The sequence below is a fragment of the Sorex araneus genome, chromosome 3, assembly GCF_027595985.1.
Source record: "Sorex araneus isolate mSorAra2 chromosome 3, mSorAra2.pri, whole genome shotgun sequence".
NCBI classification, from domain to species: domain Eukaryota; kingdom Metazoa; phylum Chordata; class Mammalia; order Eulipotyphla; family Soricidae; genus Sorex; species Sorex araneus.
Window position 1 is genome coordinate 53,771,877 of NC_073304.1, and position 21,641 is coordinate 53,793,517.

The following is a 21,641-nucleotide window of genomic DNA, read 5'->3' on the forward strand; positions in this document are numbered from 1 at the left end:
TTGAAAATGCCGCCTCCCTGTTTGTGCTGGGACTCTGATAGGTCTGCTTCCCGGAAGTTTGGCGCCTTTTCCGGAGACGCATGCGCGCTGGCACGGGGTCGCGCTAAATGGACTCCCCTGCCCGGCTCTTCCTTGACTCTAAATTGGAGTTCCGGCCATATTTGTGAATTTCGCCCTTCTAGCTGGTCCAGTGTGCCTCGTTCATGGCTGCATTTTGAAATTGGAAGGTGAAATGAAAAGCAAATTTTTTTAGATAAAATTAAATAACTTGTCTAATCAAAACCGAAAAACCAAAATGGCAATCTCTCTCTCTCTTTTTTTTTTACAGAGTTTGGAGAAAGGATCCACGATGAGCTTCCTTTTAGTTTTGAGTCCACATTTGTGATCTTGGTGTTGTTGGGAATCAGTCCAGGCTATACTTAAGAAGGTGTGCGAAACCTGTGATCGAATCCTGCCTTTCTTCACAGATTCAGCCTTAGCGTGTTGCTCTCTCTGACTCCATTATCTAATCTTATTGTTGAAAGTGAATGGTTTGTTTCTGTTAATCCTTGGAAAATAGCACTATTGTCCAGTTGTTCATTGATTTGCTGGAGCGGGCACCAATAACGTCTCCATTGTGAGACTTGTTTTTACTGTTTTGGCATATCCAATACGCCACGGGTAGCTTACCAGTCTTTGGCACGAGGGCGGGATACTCTTGGTAGCTTGCCGGGCTCTCTGAGAGGGACAGAGGAATCGACCCTCGACTGCATGCAAGGCAAACTCCCTACCCGCTGTGCTATCGCTCTAGCCCATAACAAAATTGATATATGCAAAATAAAAGTACTTTGGAAATATTAAATAAAAATAAGGCACTCTGATTTGGTGCTCCAGTATTTAGTCTTCATAAATGAAACATAGTACTAGGCAATACGTAGTTAACAATCCAACGATAGTGTTCCATTGCTAATTTGGGTAGAATAACAAGATTTTTCCACTCTAAATCATGTGACTTCGAGCAGTCTTGTAATTTCCTTATGTATCATTTTAATTTAATGTTTCTTTGTGTATTAAGGGAAAGTTTACATACATCACAAAGTAGTTCTAACTATAAATCAGCAAGCATCATCTTAAGTTTCTGAATTTTCTTTCCGTTCTCACATTTTGATGATGTAGGAAGGTCTAGTTTCATTTTATGATCTGATAAACCAGGACGGGACAGATTCGGGGGGCAATTTTTAGGGTACATAAAAGAAAATTAAATGTTTGAATTCTCTTTTTCTATGTAACACCCTGCAATGTTACCTAGACGAGCCAAGCCTGAAGTGCTACCAGGATCATCCACAGGCAAGGCAAATGCCTGTGCTAAATTTCCCGCCCTTAAGATCCTCATTTTCTTTAAAGTCAAAACAGCCATGGCAATAAGCAAATGGAGACCTGGCCTGTAAATATTACTAGCCTGAGAGCCTCATAGGGCTCCAATTAAGAGATGATAGCTTGTGGTGTTCCACCCTAGAGCAAGCCATCAAGGCCATGCCAGTCAGTTTCTTTACCCGGAACTAAACAGATCAAAGTGTTCCGGATAGCGCAACAGCGACGTCACTCAAGTATTGCTCCCAATCCCGTGGAGCCTCACGGTGACCCCGCCTCTCGAGGGCGGGAATTATTGCCCACGCCGCGCCACGCCCCGGGACCGAAGCGGGCCGGCTCAGTCTAGCTGAGACAGCGGGGGAAGATGGCGGCTGCCGTTCCGCAGCGGTCCTGGACCGTGGAGCAGTTGCGCAGCGAGCAGCTACCCAAGAAGGACATTATCAAGTTTCTCCAGGACCACGGTTCAGATTCGGTACCAGAGGCAGCGGGGCGGCCGGGCTGGTGCGGTTGTGGGGCGCCTCCCCCCTCCCCCCGGAGATACCCATACATTCCAGGATTCCGCCGAGCCCCCGCCCTCGTCTGCCCGCGGCCGGGCCTGCGGGGCCGGAGCTGCCCGCGTGCTCCCCGGAGCCACGGTCCCGCCCTCGGCCGGCCCTGCTGGGCCTGGGGGAGTAGCTCTGTCTCCCGGGCGCGCAGGCACGATGGAAGGTGTTTGGGAACCTTGAGGAAGGGTAAAGGCCTTGGGGGGCGGGGGGTCGGGGATCGGGGGAAGAGGCTAGGACTAGGGCTTGAATGGGACGCTGTAGGGCAGTTAGAGCTATTTCGGACAAAGAGAGGAGGATCTCGTTGACAGTGGTGCCTGTGATTTGCTTTGCTCAGGAAACACAAGGGCCAGTGCACGTGATTTTTAAAAAATCACAAATTGCCGTTTTCCTTGGAAAATAAATGACCTTTTTTTCCTCTGCCTTCCACTGTGCAGTTATCGCCCGTACTGATACACAAACGAAGACACTTCTTTGGCATCCTTTGTACTGGATCTGTTTTCCAGCCTTACCCTCCCTTATAACGATTGGTCTGTAGTCTGGGGGAAGGGGGAGTAGCTACAGAACCGTACACTGTGTTGCTTGTCTTATCGCATACTTGTCAGAAACGAACGGCCATTTGTGGGTTCTCAGACTTCTAATTTAAGATCCGGACTAGAGGTTGGAATATGTTACTGGATGCTTTTGAGAGGGTTGATAAGCTGACATTCATTACGAGGAGTCTGGAAGGTGTAATGTAATTATTCAAGTTTCATAGTGCTGAATAGCCTGGTTTCAGCAAATAATTTTTAATCTATACTCAAGAACTACTCTCAGTACTTTGTTTAGAGAGAAAGACCATGGCTCACTGAATGCATTATAGTGAAGTTATTTTCTATTAAGCCAAAGTCATTTTCAACTGAAGACAGTAAACGGTTTTGTCTGGAGACCGTACTGGCAGTGCCCAGAGCTTACTCCTAGCACCTGGCTCAGGGATCGCTCCTTTTCAGAAGACCATATGGGCAGCCAGGGTTGGCCACATACATGACGGATGCCCTACTCACTGTACTGCCCATTTTCAGAGCAGATAATCTATTAACAGTGAATGCTTCAAACCACTATTTCACTCACCAAATTCTTACAACACAAAATAATCCCAATGTAGAATCATAAAACTAGTCTTGTGGAGTTTCTTGAGATTTGAATAATCATGTATTTTAATAACATACTAATCTCTTGTGTATTTTCCAGTGATTATTCCCACATTTGACGATCACTATAAGACTATCTAGGGGCTGGAGTGATAGCACAGCGAGTAGGGCGTTTGCCTTGCACTCGGCCAAACAGAGTTCGATTCCCAGCATCCCATATGGTCCCCTGAGCACCGCCAGGGGCGATTCCTGAGTGCAGAGCCAGGAGTAACCCTTGTGCACCGCCAGGTGTGACCCAAAAAGTAAAAAAAAAAAAAGAATATCTACAGGAAATGTCTACGGTTTGGATCTTTTTCTAAAGTCTTGCTAAGAAATGCAAATATGCCAAAGAAAATGATGAATTCTACTTAATCAAAATAGCCTTGATCATTTAGAATATTTTTGTAAAAGGAGAGAAAAATCAAGGGGTTAAATACAACTGTCATAGTTACAGAAACTTTGACCAAAATGTTAAAAGATTCAGAGTATAATTCTTAGAAAGTAAAAAAAGAAGCTAAGGAAAACAAAGAAAATCTGTTATAACCATAGATCAAGTTGAAATGATTTTCATGACTTTTTCTGTAGAAGCATATTAGCATCCATCTACAACTTAAGTCTATTTTGGAAAAATGGAATTCTGGTACTTTGAGTTATTAAATATTTTATTAAACAATAATTTTGAGTTGTTACTGTGTAACTGCCTCTATGCTAAAAACATTTAAATGTATTATTGACTTTGTCTTACAGCAGCACCTGATACAGATGCTATTAATACGCAAGTCTTTAGGAAAGCTTAGTCCCTTATCTAATAAGATTATACAGCTAAGATTTTAACACATATGGTTGTATTCTACAGCCCAGAGACTTAGTCACTACATACACCCAGCACAGTATAGCAGTGTTTTCTATCTGCAAAGAATGAGTTTTAGGCACGGGACAGTACAGTAGGTAGGGCGATTGGCTTGCATTCCGCATACTCAGGTTCAATCCCCTACATGATTCCCCAAGCCAGGAGTGGTCACTGAGCACAGCCAGGTATGACTCAAAAACAAGAACAAAAAATAGGGGCGACAGGGGTATGTGTGTATACCCAACAGTAAGAACAGCTTTATCCAGTGACTGAGATAGCTTGCTGAATAAAATTTCCTGTGACTTTTGTGCTGAGAAAATAGTGCACCATTGTGGGTACACTGTACACTACATAATATAGTCCCAATTTTTGAAATAACATGTTTTTAATTGTCCTTAAATCTTTTTTGTTATGAATAAAATGCTTCAAAATACATTTATCCAATTTATGTCATAAGTACTATTGAAAATATAATTGCTAACATATTAGTTGTTTTCAATTATTAAACCCTTAATACACAAGGAAGTTTGATTAGCCAGCATTTTTTCTTTAGTTTCTTGCAGAACACAAGTTATTGGGAAACATTAAAAATGTGGCGAAGACAGCTAACAAGGACCATCTGGTTACAGCATATAACCATCTTTTTGAAAGTAAGGTGAGTCTTGCTTAATTTTATTATCAGAATATAACCTTAGACATTTTATTCTCAAAAAGAAAGCTGTACATGTATTTATCTGGAAATTTTGTTGAAGTGTTTTTCTATTGCAGTTTGTTTTGCTCTTTTTTTTGGGTCACACCCTGGCAACGCTCAGGGGTTATTCCTGGCAGTGCTTGGGGGACTGTATGGGATGCTGGGGATCAAACCTAGGTTGACCTGATGCAAGGCAAATGCCCTATATCTGTATCTATTGCTTCAGACCCTACTGCAGATTTTCTTAACTGGAATAACTAGCAAAGCTAATCTGCAATGAGAGGACATTTTAGTATTCTAAAATGAAGCAGATTGTTTCAAACTAATTTTCTGATAGTTTCAGTTAAGACACATTCTTTTTTTTTTTTTTTTTTGCTTTTTGGGTCGCACCCAGCGATGCTCAGGGGTTACTCCTGGCTTTGCACTCAGGAATTGCTCCTGGCAGTGCTTGGGAGACCATATGGGATGCCGGGGATCGAACCCGGGTCAGCCGTGTGCAAGGCAAACGCCCTACCCGCTGTGCTATCGCTCCGGCCCCTAAGACACATACTTAAATGCACTTAAAGTTCATAATCCAAAGTAAGTTTACTATCATTAGTGAATTGAGTCATTAATGAATTTGGGGTAGATTTAGAATAAACCTTTAGGAAAGCAGATTAAAGAAATTTCCCGTTTCTTCACTGTAAAACCACACACACACACACACGCACACAGACACTCATTATGGAGTTGTCTGAATACAAGTGCTGGTAGAAGGTTAATATTTTAAAGGTCATATAGTTCTTGTGGACTGGAGAGATAGCACAGTGGGTAGGATGCTTGCCTTGAACGCGGCCGACCAGGGTTTGATTCCTCCATCCCTCACGGAGAGCCCAGCAAACTACCGAGAGTATTCCGCCTGCACGGCAGACCCAGGCAAGCTACCCGTGGCATATTCAGTATGCCAAAAAGAGTAACAAGAAGTCTCACAATGGAGATGTTACTGGTGCCCACTCAAGCAAATCGATGAACAACTGGACAGCAGTGCTACAGTGCAGTGCTAGAGTTCTTGTTGGAAGTGAGATAGTTTGAGTTGTTGGTTTAAATACTCTTTGTTGTTGTTCTTAGTAAATTACTTTTCACTTTAAAGTTTCAGCCTTTGTTCATTGTGTAGATAATTAAGATGATGAAAAATCTTGTAGCTCTCTTAGGTTTTAGCTATCCTGAACATGATAAATGTTACAATAACTTTTTCCTTACAGCGTTTCAAGGGCACTGAAAGTATAAATAAAGTGTCTGAGCAGGTGAAAAATGTGAAACTTAATGAAGATAAACCCAAGGAAACCAAATCTGAAGAGACTCCAGATGAGGTTTGTGTATATGTGTATTTTACTGTTTATGTAATTTGAGAAAAGGATTTGCTTTATGGCGCTGATTTTTCATGACGATTGGTATTTTTCTATGAACTAAGCCCTGGCTCAGAGTGTGTTACAGGGGCAGAAGAGATAGTACAGTAGATAGAACACTTGCCTTGTATGTGTCAGACCTGGGTTCTGTCCCAGGTGTCCTGTGCATTGCCAGGAGTAATTCCTGAATGCAGAGCAGGAGTATCCTCTGAGTATCACCAGGTGTGACCCCAAAACAAAACAAAAACAGTACATTACCACATAGGTATATGATATCAGAAGGGAGAAAAAAGTATTTTATAGTGCTTTGTAGTTAGTTTTTCCTATGCAGTACTTACAGTTTTGTCTTTTATAGTGCATCTATGCCAGATACAAGCTTTGAAACTTATTTTAAGGTCTTGATTTTATAGCCAAGTTGAACTGAAGGAAACCTCATTTGTGCTAAGTTTAGCTTTTTGTAATGTACATGGTGTCCTTGGCAATAGAAATAGCCCGTGCTTGGCTGCAGGGTATGGGTTCATCCGTAGAGACAGCTTACCTTTCCCAGTCAAACTTTTTTTGTTTTGGTTTAAAACTTTAAAGATTTTCTGCAAATGGACAGTCTTAATGGAGCTGGTCTTGTCACTTCTGCTGTCTTGCACCAAAGTCTGAGTATCACTCATAAAAATCTAATATTATTTGTTTTTAGAAGTATAGCCTATTGATGAAGGTACAGGACTTAGGTATTTATGGATAATAGAATTTTTGATAAAGAATTACAGATGCTTAGAACTGGACAGATAGTACAGAGGTTTAAAGGGCTTGCTTTGAATGCAGCCCCTCGGTTTGACCCTCAGCGCTACATATGTGGTCCACTGAGCACCACCAAGAGTGGTGTCAGGAACCAGTAGGCATGCACAGCTCCTCCTCCTCTCCCTGAACCCCTACCAAGAATTGTAGATAAATGACCAAAGCAAGACTATCCTTGTTGGCCGAAAAGTTTATTTTAGTGTTTTGGGGTATGTCACAACTAATACTTAATAAATGTTACATAAACTGGGCAGTTAATGCAAGGATTAAGGTAACAAGCTGTCAATTATGCAATTGACAGCAGAGTTAAAATTAGATCAAGGGAAATATGATATGACAGATAATGTATCAAGAGATTCAAGTAAAATTAAAAGGACTAGAGTCCATATATAGGGATTTGTTTGTTTTGTTTTGTTTTTGGGTCACACCTGGCGATGCACAGGGATTACTCCTGGCGGTGCTCAGGGGACCATATGGGATGCTGGGATTAGAACCTGGGTCGGCCGTGTGCAAGGCAAACGCCCTACCCGCTGTGCCCATATATAGAGATTTTGTGAGCATATTAAATTGCATCCTCTTAATACTAAGACTGTCCAACATCATTTAACTCTCTACCTAAGTTTAATTATATTGTTACCACCTGCATAGCTTCTTCTCCAATGCTTCTTCTATCTGCCTTTCCGGTTATGCTTTGTGGAGAAGCATTAGAAAAAAAATCAAATTATTAATCAGTTTAGGTGTATGTTCATACTTGTTATTAACCAAGTGCATTTTTCTTGTCTCACTGCCACTTTGTGGAGTCAAGGGGGGCAGCACATGCAGCAGTGCTCCGGGGTACCTTACAGGCCGCCAACCCAAGTTCCGTTCCCAGTATCACCTATAGTCCCAGAGCAGTAATCCGTGAGCTCAGATCCAAAAATGTCCTGAGCACAGCTGGGTCTGACCACCAAAATAACTAAACACAATTCTTAACTGCTAAAAATGACCTGAGGTAAAAACCCAAATTCCTGTTGTGTGTTCCATATTTTTCCTGTCTCATTTCCTACCATTCTTACTAATTCTTGCATGCAGGGTATACCACTTTACGTACTTCCTAATGGGGGGCGTTGCACAGGAAGAACACACTATTCTTTGTTGTTCCCTCTTTCTGCTTTTCCACTCTGGAGAAGCATGTGTTCTCTCTTGAACATGTATTCTCTTTCCTTCGTGTCTTTTAAATTTTGTTGCATCCAGCAGTGCTCAAGGCTTACTCCTCATTCTCTATTGGGATCAATCCTTGTGGGGCTCCAGGGGACCATATGGGGTGCTAGAGATTGAATCGCCAAGGTAGCTGCATGCAAGGCAAGGACCTTAGCCGCTTTACTATCTTTACTGTCTCTCACTCTCTCCGTCCCCTGCAGCCTGTTTCTGGTGTGAGGTCAGAGGTCCCAAAGCTGCCTTGGAGTTATATGCTTGATGACTTTAATGGCAATGAATAGGAATTTTTAAACTTGGGCTTCTGTGTGTGTTAGACCCAGCCATGCTCAGGGGTTACTCCTGCCTTTGCACTCAGGAATTACTCCTAGTGGTGCTCAGGGGACCATATGAGATGCTGGGAAGTGAACCTGGATCGGCTGCGTGCAACATATTTGCCGCATTTGCTCTACCAGCTGTGCTGTCACTCCAGCCTCAAAACTTGGATTTTTAAACTGTACAATCTAAAATTTTAGTTTAAAATTTTTAAACTGTACAATCTAACAGTGTTTTATATGAGTGTTGGTTTTCAAAGAATCAGGGAGTATCTAAAATTAAATAATAAATTACTAATACTGTCATCACAGACAAGATAGTGGTTCTTAGTTCATAGGGATATTAGCCCTGGGATTTGTTTACCAGGGCTAGGGAAAGGGCTCAGAGTTCTGGCCCAAAAACAAAAACTCATGTTACCAGTCTAAGGAACTCTAGTCTGACTTAGATCACAGTTGGCTGTGTATGTATTCTCATCATCCTTCTAAAATAAGGACAGGAGTGGTAATAACTGATTGTTGTTTCTTATGTTTAGGGCCCACCAAAATACACAAAATCTATTCTTAAAAAGGGAGATAAAACCAACTTTCCCAAAAAGGGAGATGTTGTTCATTGCTGGTATACAGGAACACTACAAGACGGAACTGTTTTTGATACTAATATTCAAACAAGTAAGCCTGGTTCTTTATCTTTTTTTACTTTGCAAAATATTTACACAGTAAGGTTTGGCAGCACCTGCTTCTTGATTGTCTTTTATACCTATGATTTACTTTCAAGGGGTCTTCAGTTCATTACTCTTTTTTAACTGGAGAAATAAGACTTTAGTCACTGGAAAAGAATAAAACTTAGTCCCAAAGTTAGACTATGATACATCAGAATTTTTTATTCATTTTAGTGTTGTTTTCTATAAATAAAGGTCTTTCCCCTTTCTCCTATTTAGACCACAATTATTTTTATATCTGGAATTTTTTTTGTAAATCACCTGGCTTTTTAAGCTTAACTTCTTGTTACATGCATTGTATGTTAAATACTTAAATCAGTTTTAAGTCTTAAACACTTTTCCATGAACTTAGTTTCATTGTTAATTTTTAAGGAAATCTGTCTTACAGGTTCAAAGAAGAAGAAAAATGCTAAGCCTCTAAGTTTTAAAGTTGGAATAGGCAAAGTCATCAGAGGAGTAAGTAGAGAATGGAGTGAATCAGATATTCTGGCACATGCAATTTGTGTTATGTGTGTAATGGTTCCATTAAAAATTAGTATGAGGATAGGGGATGGTATAGCATGGGTTTCATCTCTGGTACCACAAAATGGTTCCCAGAGTACTACCAACACTGATCCCTTAGCACCACCAGAGGTATCTCAAACAAACCACCTGATCCTCAAAAAGATAGCTTGATAATGAGTGCATGCTTTGCAAGTAAGAGACCTGCTTTCAGTCTGCAGCATTGCAGGGTCCTTCAAGCTCTAAGCTAAGAGTTGCCACTCAATACGAGACCAAGTATGGCCCAAAAGTTAGCGCCACCAAATAATTCGAAGCACTACACTGGGAGTAGAGACACCCAGAACTGCAAAATGTAGCCCCCAAACGAGAAAATGTGCTTAAGCTGTAACTAATTTTCAAAGTTCTAATCAACACTGCATCTTTGCATTAGAACTTAGTTATTCCAGCTGGCTCAAAGATCTCATTTTGAGGGCTGGAGAGATACGAAACAGAAGGTAAACTGGTAGAATATATGAAGTAAACCAACTGGTTTGAATCTTTGGCACCATCTTTGGCCCCCTGATCACCATCAGGGGTTACTCCTAAGCTCTGGGGCAGGATTAGGCCCCAGCCTGCCCGATATGGCTCAAAAAACCAAAAAGAAAATAATGCCCTTGTTTAGCTAGTAACATACAAACCTTAATTCTGAGAGTAGTTCTACCTTCTGCAAAAGATACGTGCAAATTCTAAATTCAGAAGCTTGTCCTGATATAACTGCAGAAAAAATATTTGGCAGTGCTACTAAACTGGCTTGTTTTCAAATGTGCTTTTGCTTGAGTATTACATTAAAAACTGTCTAATATAGCTTTTCTTTTTTCATTCAGAAACTTTAGTCAAAAAACAATCCCTTAGAATGTAGTGATATCAACTTTTGTGTATATGGATATGATCTTATTCATCTTGTTTTGCATGTCATTGTTTTTCAAAATATTATTCACTTCAATTTTATGTTCTTGCCTTTAAAAGTGGGATGAAGCACTCTTGACTATGAGTAAAGGAGAAAAGGCTCGACTAGAAATTGAACCAGAATGGGCTTATGGAAAGAAAGGACAGCCTGATGCCAAGTATCCTTTTTTACTTAACACCAGGTAACATAAAGATATAAAAGATGCTATGAAGATGATCCTCAAGGTAGGAATTCAGATTTAGATTCCCCTGTGACTTAAGCTGTAATAGACTTTTTCAATATCCAGATTCTGTAAGACCTAAACTGTCATCTCTGAGGAACCTGTTAGAGGAACCTCAGTACGGTAGGTAGGATACTACCCCTAAGGGATGTTTATCAGCTTGTTGTGTTACTTTTAAGCTAGTATTTGAGTTGACAAATTCTTCCCTCTGGAGTTATTCTATTTTGTTATGAAGGTAATTGGGAGTGAATATACCTTAACAACCTCAACAGAATTCCACCAAATGCAAAACTCATTTTTGAAGTGGAATTAGTGGATATTGACTGAAATCATAGTGCTTCAGACTCAGAGGCAACAGCAACAATAAAACAAGCCTTGAAGAAGTTTATGTAACTAATTAGTTGGTTACTATTTTAAGAAAAACTGGAGAATTCAAGCTGTTAGAACTTGTTTACTTGATCCCCAACTTTTAAGAAATTCCCTTATAAATTCCCTAAGTCTAAAATATTTTACTACAGCTGTGTAAAATATTGGTTAAGAAAAACAGCTCCTCTTTTACCTCATGTTGTAAACTACAAGGCTGAATAAAAATATATCTAATGTCTTGATTTGTTTGGTGTAATATATAAGCATTGTGATAACATTAACCAAGACTAAGACTCCACCAAACCAGGAGTAATTCACAGAGTAACAACCTGAATGCAGGAACATTCGAACACTCCTATATTACAATCTAAGATAAACACTCCCTTATAGCTGAAAGCATAGAATGGAAACCAACTAAGAATTTTAGGCAAGAATAGCCAAAATCAGGAAAGGTACACTTCTATGTATGAATATAAAATAATAAAGGTAATGGTGACCATAAAATTATTTGATTCCCCCCTTTCAAATAAATCCAAAACAATTATTGGGTGTCTTCAGTTTTATTACAAAAATGAGGATGATCAGTTTGACCAAAACGAAAGTTTACTCACAAGTTTTACATGAATATTGTAAATACAAAGTTTCCAGAAACCACGTACTTTTGATATGATTTTTTTAAAGGGATGCAAACATTCCATTTTCCTTTATAATCTCTATTCCAAGACACAGTGTTTTAACAACCATGTATCCCAGATCCATATTCACAGGATAATTTAAACACTCGGGCAAAAGCTTGTTGTAAAGGTTTTTAAAAAGTTTTAAGAGGTAAATCTTTAACAGCCCTTATGTTTCAGAATCTTGAACTACACTGACATGATTTGCAGTCAGTTTTTTTCCTACCCTAAGGCTACAAAACTTGCAACTGCAAAATAAATGTAGACCACTTATGAAAAATCAAAAAAATAGTTCTCCAATAAAAAGTAAATTCTATAAATGGTAGGAAACCGTATTGATGATAAACTACTAGGTGACATTTTTGCTATTACGAACAAATCATGTTACACAAAAGTGGAAGACAGGCTATCAAATACAACAAACTCATGTCATGTTTACATCCCTCATTAAAAAAAATAAATTCCTACTTTCACATTCCTTCTGATATTTACATTTTCCCATCAGGTTGGAGGGGGGGGATAATACTGTCCATAATTCCAAGGGTTCTGGTAATTGTACTGAAAGAAAAAAAAAGAAACATTAATCACACTATAGCTATGAGTTCCATATACTCTATATAGGGGTAATACCAAGCTGTGCCGGGCCATTAGGACTACACCTGGTAGTGCTTAAGGGCCTATGTTGTGCCGAAGGATAGAATTTGGCCTCACATATACTAGGCATGTCCTTTAACATATGAGTTACCTCCCTCACCTATAAAACATTTGAGAAAATAATACATGGGCCATGATACCCTTAGTACCTAAGAGCACTTGCCTTGCATGTGTGAGGACCTGAATTTGATACTAAGTATCACACCGACAAGGAAAGTAGGTATTCTCACTGATAAAAGTCCAAGATTGAAGCATGAAATAGAATAATATCAGTCTGAAGAATATGAGGCCCTTGGGGCCAGGGCCTTGCATGCAGCCAACCCGGGTTCGATACCTGGCATCCCTTATGGTCCTCAGTACTGCCAGGAGTGATTCACCAGGAGAGGCAGGTGAAACCCCTGAGCCTAGCTGGATGTGACCCAAAAAAGCCAAAAAAATTAAGAATGTGAGGCCTATATTCAATCCAAGGTACTGTATGCACCCCAAGCACCACCAGGAATGAAACCTAATCCAGGAGTAATTCTAGCACAAAAACAATACTAACAAAGGGGAAAAGGACTACCTTAACTAAGCTTCTAATAGTATCTAGGTACAAACATTACATTATATGAACTCACTTGGTACCAGGCACTATAATTATATGCAGCTTGATTTGCCTGTAAATCACCATCAATCATCTGTGTAGATGATGAAGTATCTTCTGTGTGTACTTTCTTTTCCTCTGGTTCTTCTGAGCTAAATAAAAATTGAAAACTTTCAAAACTCACAGAAGTACTTTAATAAATAGTTGAATATCACCTGTGTACAAAAAGGTAACATTTAAAAATATTTTATCTTTAAAAGCACCTCTACATTCAAATGTTTTTTGAGTACCCTGTTTCTAATGCAGCAAGAAGTTACATACCCATTTTCTGCTTTCCTTTTTAAAGAATCCTGTTCTTTTAGGAGTGTTTGATGTTCATCATAAGCATTCAGAAGCCTGAGAAAAATAAAAAAAAAATCCCTTTAGTTTCTAAGTTATATTTTGATTTATGGAACCAAATATGTTGCAATGCCCAGCTTTTGTATTTTTCAAAATACAAAAGGATTGTGGGAAGAACCTTCCACAACCCTAATGGTTAGGGCTTACTCCTGGCTCTACATCAGAGATTACTCCTTGCAGGGTGCCAAGGAACAAGTGCAGGTCAGTATATGCAAGGAAAACACCTTCCCTGCTCTACTACTTTGTATAAGTAGCATATAAACACATTTTTAAAAACAAGCTACGAAGCAGGAAAGCCTATCTTCAACTACCTTTTTAATTTATTTCCCTTAGGATATAAGTGCTGTGTATATCTCAGTCTAGTTCTGTGGTTCAAATGGGGCTTCAGGGATACAAACTTGAGCAAATACAATAGTACGCAGCATGAACAATGATTAAAGATAAGCATATCCACAAAATTTTGAGTCCCAGGATCTTCAACCATACTACTGCAAAGTGCCTCTTCCCTTTCTACAATTGCCCAGGACTAGGACTGTTTGCTAAGATCTACCTATGGTTATAATTTCTAACATATGGGGAACGCCTAAGACACTCTCTATCATAACCAAGTTTTTCCAGTACTACCATGAGAAGTAACAATTATTACCATTTATTTTCTGGTTTTGGTGGGTGCTGGGACTGAACCCAGGACATACTGCATACTCTCTACAAATAAGCCATATTCCCCAGTTCAGTATGTATACTTTTAGAATCTGTTTTGGTTTTTGTTATGTTTGGGAGTCACTCAGCAGTGTGCAGACCCCCTGGCTCTGAGCTCAGGGATCATTCTTGGTGGCACTAGAGAAACTATCTGGGGTACTGGGAATCTAACTCAGGTTGGTGGTGTGCAAGGCAAGCACCCTACCCCACTGCACTTTTCTCCAGTCCTGGAATCTAATTTAACAATGCTTGCTCAACAGTTGGCATGTTAATAAGTGTATCTTTTTAGATAAAATGTAAATTACATGAGTAATGCATTTGCATCTGACCAACCCATGATTCTCGGGCAACTCCAGGCACACAGTAAGGAGCACTCCCTAGTGTGTCCAACCCTCTTCCCCCAAAAGTCACTAACAGAAATACTGAACACAAAATAAACAATAAAATACCCTATAAGACTATTAATACCATCAATTTCAAATGCATATAAACATCAAACACTTTAAAATGGACTAATTATTTTCAGACATGTCACCTTGTGGATTAGGTGAAGAGAATCAGGGAAAATATGAAAATAAAGAGCAAGTAACAGTACACCTTTACATGTCTGACTTAAATATTAATATTCTTTTGTTTGTTTGTTTTGCTTTTTGGGTCACACCTGGCAATGCACAGGAGTCATTCCTGGCTCATGCACTCAGGAATTATCCCTGGCGGTGCTCAAGGGACCATAAGGGATGCTTGGATTCGAACCCGGGTCAGCCGCGTGCAAGGCAAATGTCCTACCCGCAGTGCTATCACTCCAGCCCCTAAATATTAATACTCTTGAACTTAATGTACCACAACAAATTTTCTAAGTGACCGATTTATTTTTCATATTATTCCTTTCTAAAATTTCAACCACAACCATCTATCTGAGAACTGGGATTATGGCTCAGAGGCAGACACATGACTTACATATTCAAGTCCCTGGTTTCGATTCCAAGTACCACACCAAGCAATAGTAGATCAAGTCTAGCAGTCTTACTTAGAACAGATACTCAAGCCCTCCTAACTATTTTTGTAGCAGTCTAAATGACATCTCTTTTTGTTTCTGTTTTTTGTTTGGGGGGGGGGTCATCACTCAGTAATCACTCCTCATGAAGTTCAGGGGGCCGTGTGAGGTGCTGGGGATTGAAAATGTACACACTGCCTAAATGGCATCTTTGTGGTAAGCCACTATTTGGCTTATTACTGCCAAATTGAAATGTTATTTAATTTTAGCCAAAACTAAATTTCAGTGTAAACTGTGCTCTGAACTCAATCTGGCTTTTAAAGCACTGCAAAATTAAGATCATATTCCCATATTTAGAAAAGTAACATTAATCAAGCATATTTTCTTGTAAGTAAGCTTTAACTTTCACAATTTTATTCTCATTTATCAAGAATTCAGTAATAACTGTATTAGGAAAGATTCCTTATACAAGTGCATAAGAGACTACAGAGACTTGTATAAGAAAATTATATAAGTCCATTCTCATCCAGAAGTCACAGCTTTTTTAACTGTACAGTGTACCTCATATACTACATTCCTCTGAGCACCGTAACTACTGAGCTAAACTACAGAATTACATATTCAACTTGTTTTGTGTACAGTAAAAATACAACACACAAAGTAACCAAGACCAAGAACCTGAAGTAGGTTATCTCATTACTATAATAGCTAAGTAACTTATGGGGCAGAGATTTAAGCTGGAGTTCATGTTCTGTATGCAGGAGAGCCAGCATCACAGGGGTAGCCTGCAGCACTGAGTTAGGTCTGACCGCTGACCTCCATCAAGGTGTACCCCAATACCCAAAGAGTCATATCTACACTCTCTCATTAGATAATAAACAGGTGGTAATCTTACTCAGCCATAAAAAATACATATACAGATATAAACAGACAAAAAAAGGTTAATTTTGTCAATAGCAGTTCCAATGAAATCACTCTAAATTAGAAAATCAGAGAAGACACATTACCTAATAGATGGAGTCTTTCCTTAGAAAAACAAGAGAAAATTGTAATGGAAACAATGTATCATCTTTTTTTTTTTTTTTTTTGCAGAGGGGGCATATCTGGGAGTGCTCAGGGTTTACTCCTGGCTTTTCACTGAGGAGTCACTGCTGGTGGTATTCAGATCATTGGTGTTGCTGAGGATCTAACCTAGGCTGGCTGCAGGCAATGCAAGTGCTTATCCTCTATACTATCTTTCCAGTCCAACATTTGTACTCTTCTGTTATGCATATTTAAATTTTAAAATGGACCTTTCCCCAAATCTCTACCACCTTCAATTTTCAGCTTTATGTAGTACACATCAATGTACTTAGACATTATCCAAGAAACCACAATCATCCCCTCCAACTGGAGATACAGAGCATCCCTCTTTGTGATTAACTCTATCTTTTGTACTCTGCATAAATGTTTGTGTTCTAGGATGTAATACTTGGGTCCATTTCCTTTTTTATGAGATTACTGCTGCCTAACTTTTCTAAGCCACCACTAACCTAAATTTTTATGCTAAAACTTTAAAAACAGTTTTGCTCTATTTTTTTTTTTAATTTTCTTTTGTTCCAGGTCCCATATTCTAGGGATGTGCTCTACTGCTAACTAAACCATATCCCAGCCTGAGAGTTTTGAAAAGAAAAATAATTTTCCTGTTAAGCATGTATCTATTTACAAGACCTACTTTACACCAAAATCTGAGGGAAATAGTAACTTAGAAAAACTTTTTTGTTTTTGGGCTACACCAGCTGTGCTCAGGGCCTGCTGCATCTGTGCTTAGGGACCACTTCTGGATGTGCTCGGAGAACACATATGGTACCAGAAACTGAACCATGGTTGGCTGAATACAAGGCATGTGCCTTAATCTTATATTATCTCTCCAACCCCAGGCATTTTTAAATTTAACTGCTTTAGCTTGTATTGATCATCAAACTCCCAGACAGAATTATCAATGCTCACTTGACTATTCAAATAGATAAAAAAATAATTAAGATCTTACTTATTAACATCTGAACCAAAATCTTCAAGAAATTCCACTTTTCTTTGAGAAAACGTAATTCTCATTTTAATAGGTAATGACCCATGTATAGCTTTGTCAAAACAATTAATGATGTTTTCTTCATTTTGTTTGAGGTCACCACTATATTCCATTTCAAGTAAATTGAGGTATAACTTTGTGTTCTCCTGTGTAAATAAAAATAATTCATATTTTTAAATATTTTATTAGATCATATTATTTTAAATGCATTAATTCTTATGCCTCAATATAAAAAACTAAATGAAAGTTGTATTAAAATGTAATTCATGTTAAGACTTTTTAGCACATATCTGAGTACAAAAAGACACCGAAACCCAAGGCTATCACTGGAGCTGCCTCCTGAACTACAGTTTGTTATACACCTTTATTAAAACTCCATGCAGTATATTCAGCTTAATGAGGTTTGATCTACCATGACAAATATTAAATAAAACAAAAAATTATCTCTCCAGTCCCCAACAGTCAGTCTCATAACTGGATAATCACCTTAAAGCTGGAAGTAAACTGCTACAAATCTAAATCTGCATCATACCTAGCATTAGTTAAACATCTCAAAAGAAAAATGTTTAGAAGCTTCCTTTACTCAATGGATACAAAGAAAATGTTTTGGGAAAGGAGAGGGATATAACATTGGTTTGTCTCAGAATCTCAGCCATATGTGCTACAATTAATTGTAGGCAACTGCCATTTTCTTCTAAGTTATCCTGGGTTCCCTATTCGCTTAATAAATAGTAAATTTGTTCTAAAACTAATAAATTAGGTGAACATTAAGTGTCGCATATCTTCATTCAACACTAGGGCCCTTCAATCACCAGTCCAGGGACCAGTTTCAGGTGTAGAAATGATGAAGAATGCTATTCAATACTTTCTAACTCAAGAATCTGCACTTTCACCACCTTTTAATTTATGGAATTAAAAAAAAAAAAAGAATGGCAACGTCAGTTTAGAGGGACTGTTGTCTTCATTTAGTAATGCATTACATACAGACCAAGCATTTCATCACAGTTGCCAAAATAAAAACACAAATGACCACGATTTTTTATGACAGTTTTCTAAATACATAGATACATACTTTGTCTCTTTCAATTGCTTCCAAAAGCACCTTTCTTGATTTTGGAAAATTCTTTTGTATTTTAAAAAGATGTCGAGCTAGTTTGATAGCATAAAACGATGACTCATTATTTGATTTGGCATTCTTAATGGCATCCTGAAGCAAATGTTCAGCTTCTTCCATATTTCCATGCCGTCGTTCTAAACTTACTCTTCTCAAACGAACCATTGCCAATCCTAGAACACATTCTTCAAATGTTCTCAGGATATTTCTGGCCTCATTAATATTACCTAGAAATAATAATTAAATATTAATGCTTTTTTTTAATGCTCTGAAATATCCTTTACTCCAAGTACACTGAAATACGTCACATAAGCCACATCCAATTCTCTCTTTGCAAAAAAGGAATACCATCAGGCTCACTCGTTTATGTATTGTCTAGGATAGCACTATAAGCAGTAATATAAGCACAGTTGTTGGAAACAAGACCACAGGGCCCCAAAAGATATCTGACCCCCAAAATCATAAAACATTTTACTATTTTGAGCTTTATAGAGAGCCTAAAATGGTGTTTTTTATTCTGCGTGTTTTTGTTTTGTTTTGTTTTGTTTTGTTTTGTTTGGGGGCTACACCCAGCAATGCTCAAGAGTTACTCCTGGCTCTGTGCTCAGGAATGACTCTTGATGGTGGCTCCAAGGACCATAAGGGACATTTTGCTATAAATTATCCTGGGCTCTCTAGTCTGCTTAATAACCAGTAAATTTCTTGTAAAACTAGTAAATTAGGCAAACCAAAGTGCCACAGTATCTTCATTCAACACTGGCATCCTTCAATCACCAATCCAGATAGACTAAACTCAGGTCAATGACATGCTAGGCAAGTAACTTAACCTCTGTACTATCTTTCAGGCCCTCCAACCTTTGATTCACATTACTGCCCGGAACTCAATTTCTGTAATTTTACCCTTAAAATCCCCAGCTATCAACTGAAATGTCCTCATTCTTACCCTGCTGCTCCTCAAAAGCTGCCCACAGCATATGCACCATGGGTTTCTTTGGGAGATGAATAGTACACGCTCTGCTGAAGACATGCCTCACTCCTTCAATGCTATGGTTTTCCATGTACTTGGCATACTACATACAGAAACAGAGGAAATACTGAATAATTTACAGTTGAACAAATTATTAAATTTGTGACAGAACGATAAAATTCTATTTTTAAACCCATTCAGCACCTTTATTGAACCACTAGACTAGTTTCTGTAAGGAAGGACGAAGAGAGGCAACGAGGTTGGCATATGCAGCAGTCAAATCTGGTTGCAAGCAGACCATCTCCTAATGCAACAGATATAGTTATATGAACAACATTCAACAGAAGTACAAAATAGGTTAGTCACTAGATAATGTTTGTAATATGTTAAAGTCACAGAGCATGATCATTTTCTTACCTTAATCCAAAACTCCTCATAGAGAGCACATGATATGACACATCTTTCAAAGAGAATCACTACTCGTTCATGAGTTCCATTTTCAATTTCAAATTCTAAGTATTCTTTCCAGTTTTTTAGTTGTGCCTTTTCCAATGGTTTCACATGAAAATAAGGTCTTTTAATCTGTTAAAAAAAAAAAAAAGCATGCCATGACAATGAAAGTAAACCAATTAAAAATGAGTTTACAAATGTTAAGATGAAAACATGTCTTGATTATAGCAATAATAACAATTGGGGGAGGGGGAAGTTACGGGCCACACCTAGCAGTGCTCATGGCTTACTACTGGCTCCACACTATGACTCCCTCAGCTCTGACAGGAGTAAGTTCTGAGCACCACTGGATATGGCCTAAATATATTTTTTAAATAAATAAATAAAACAAGGGCTAGGAGTAATGGGGTTACTCACAGAAAAGGGGCCGAGGTGACCTTATGGAGTAACAGAACAGTTTCTGTAACTTATGACTGTGATGATTATACTGAATATTCATCCATAAAAACTCATTTTACCAGCTAGACATAAAAAACCGTATCATGAATGTTCATATGAAAGGTCAGAACTAGAAAAACAATAAAAAGAGGAACTAGAATAGTGGTACCTCAGAGGTGGGATGGTAGGGTGGAATGGGCATATACAGGAATAGAAAGGGTAAGAGCTAAACATCAATAAAGGTGTCAAATTACAAAACAGAACAGGAACAAAATTCATTTTAGCACACACTTAAAATTTGTGTTTACCAGTAAAAAAGTAACAAGTCATTTAAAATATGAAGCAGGTGAATCTTAAAATTTAAGTAATAACAAAACCAAGTTATTTGTTTTGTTTAATATGCACCCCATATGGAACCCGCCAGAAGTGATCCCTGTGCAAAGCCAGGAAGAAGCCTTGAGCACCTCTGGGTGTGGCCCAAAAACAAAAACAAATAAAAAGACCTAAAAATGTATCACTGCAAATTATAAACTAATGATGGAAAATATTATGGTAACAATGAGACAAATATTCAAGGTATTAAATAAGCAAAAGTAGACTATACAAAGCAAAAGACTTACACCTTCTTCAAAGGTCCACCTTTTACTAACTTCATGTTCATTATAATTAAACATTTCCTGATGAATTTCAATGATTCTATGTCTCATATTTTCTATCTCTGTTATTAGCTTGGAAAGAAAAAGAAAAAAAGTATATCACACAACTCAGATACTGAAGTTTTTAAATAATATTGCTTACATTTATACAGTATTTGTACATAGTTAAGTCTTAGATTTGTAAACTTAAGTATGAGCACAGTGCAATTATATGCAATAATATGCAAAATAGAATTCTCTAAGAAATCATTCCTTCATTAGTATTATTTTTCTTGTACTACTGTTTATTTACTTTTGTTCTATTTTGGTTTTGTGAGAGCATGGATGTGTGTGTGTGTGTGTGTGTGTGTGTGTCTGTCTGTCTGTCTGGGATGCTTGTGTGTGTGTGTGTGTGTGTGTGTGTGTGTGTGTGTGTGTCTGTCTGTCTGTCTGTCTGTCGGTCTGGGATGCTTTTGCATCCTAGGTCTGGGTTAAGTCCCTTGCATACCACCAGGAATGACCAAGAACACTTTAAATGTGCCCCAAGTGTGCCCCACCCTACAAACATAATCAGATCACAGCCTAGGCAAAACATCCTTTCTAAATTATTTTAAAATGTTACATAACAAAGCAATGATCTGCCTTAAATTTTTATATATACAAGGTCAAAAAGCAAAGTCTAGTTCCTCATATACTGCATAATATTCTACTAAGTCTGGTTACCTTGGCTGGATCAGTTATATCTTCAATCCCTGATGGCAGATCATCACCAGGAGGACCATCATCACCACTATGGCCATTGACAGAAGCTAATTCTCTTCGTAGCTGAATAAATTGCTCACCAGTTAAAAGATCTCTAGGCAAGTTATTCTGTACATGTTCTTTAAATCTAAGGGAAGACAATAAAATACATGCTTTATACAGGAAGTC

At 38.4% G+C, this 21,641-nt stretch overlaps 2 protein-coding genes and 1 non-coding gene across 6 annotated transcripts in view; 1 reads left to right on the forward strand and 2 right to left on the reverse strand.

Annotated features, from left to right (window-relative positions):
- The first annotated feature begins 1,664 nt into the window (after positions 1-1,664).
- FKBP3 (FKBP prolyl isomerase 3) lies at positions 1,665-11,274 on the forward strand. Its single transcript, XM_004612149.2, has 7 exons — positions 1,665-1,822; positions 4,465-4,566; positions 5,844-5,951; positions 8,818-8,953; positions 9,392-9,459; positions 10,510-10,607; positions 10,943-11,274. Exons 1-7 carry the CDS (start codon positions 1,715-1,717, stop codon positions 10,995-10,997), a joined length of 675 nt encoding a protein of 224 aa, XP_004612206.1. The 5' UTR covers positions 1,665-1,714; the 3' UTR covers positions 10,998-11,274.
- A 140-nt stretch (positions 11,275-11,414) lies between these two features.
- Positions 11,415-21,641, reverse strand: part of PRPF39 (pre-mRNA processing factor 39) — a 33,275-nt gene continuing 23,048 nt past the window's right edge. For 3 of the 4 annotated variants that reach the window (XM_004612148.2, XM_055131812.1, XM_055131813.1), the window contains 9 exons: positions 21,435-21,600; positions 20,697-20,804; positions 19,606-19,770; positions 19,165-19,291; positions 18,180-18,448; positions 17,069-17,253; positions 13,269-13,343; positions 12,982-13,099; positions 11,415-12,268 (listed from right to left, as the gene is read on the reverse strand). In XM_004612148.2, coding sequence (XP_004612205.1) covers positions 12,212-12,268; positions 12,982-13,099; positions 13,269-13,343; positions 17,069-17,253; positions 18,180-18,448; positions 19,165-19,291; positions 19,606-19,770; positions 20,697-20,804; positions 21,435-21,600 — 1,270 coding nt within the window. In that variant the 3' untranslated portion in view covers positions 11,415-12,211. Of the gene's footprint in view, positions 12,269-12,981; positions 13,163-13,268; positions 13,344-17,068; positions 17,254-18,179; positions 18,449-19,164; positions 19,292-19,605; positions 19,771-20,696; positions 20,805-21,434; positions 21,601-21,641 lie in introns of all 4 variants that reach the window. The other variant, XR_008629255.1, reaches the window with a different exon arrangement.
- Positions 18,038-18,118, reverse strand: LOC129404089 (small nucleolar RNA SNORD127). The gene has a single exon (XR_008629682.1). It is a non-coding gene; the product is annotated as a small nucleolar RNA SNORD127 (small nucleolar RNA).

What these genes read in the sequence shown, in the direction of transcription:
- FKBP3 (XM_004612149.2), top strand. Translation starts at nt 1,715, where the DNA reads ATGGCGGCTGCCGTTCCGCAGCGGTCCTGGACCGTGGAGCAGTTGCGC. An exon ending in ACCATCTTTTTGAAAGTAAG is followed by an intron (nt 4,567 to 5,843) that starts GTGAGTCTTGCT and finishes TTTTCCTTACAG; the next exon opens with CGTTTCAAGGGCACTGAAAG. An exon ending in AAAGGACAGCCTGATGCCAA is followed by an intron (nt 10,608 to 10,942) that starts GTATCCTTTTTT and finishes CAACCTCAACAG; the next exon opens with AATTCCACCAAATGCAAAAC.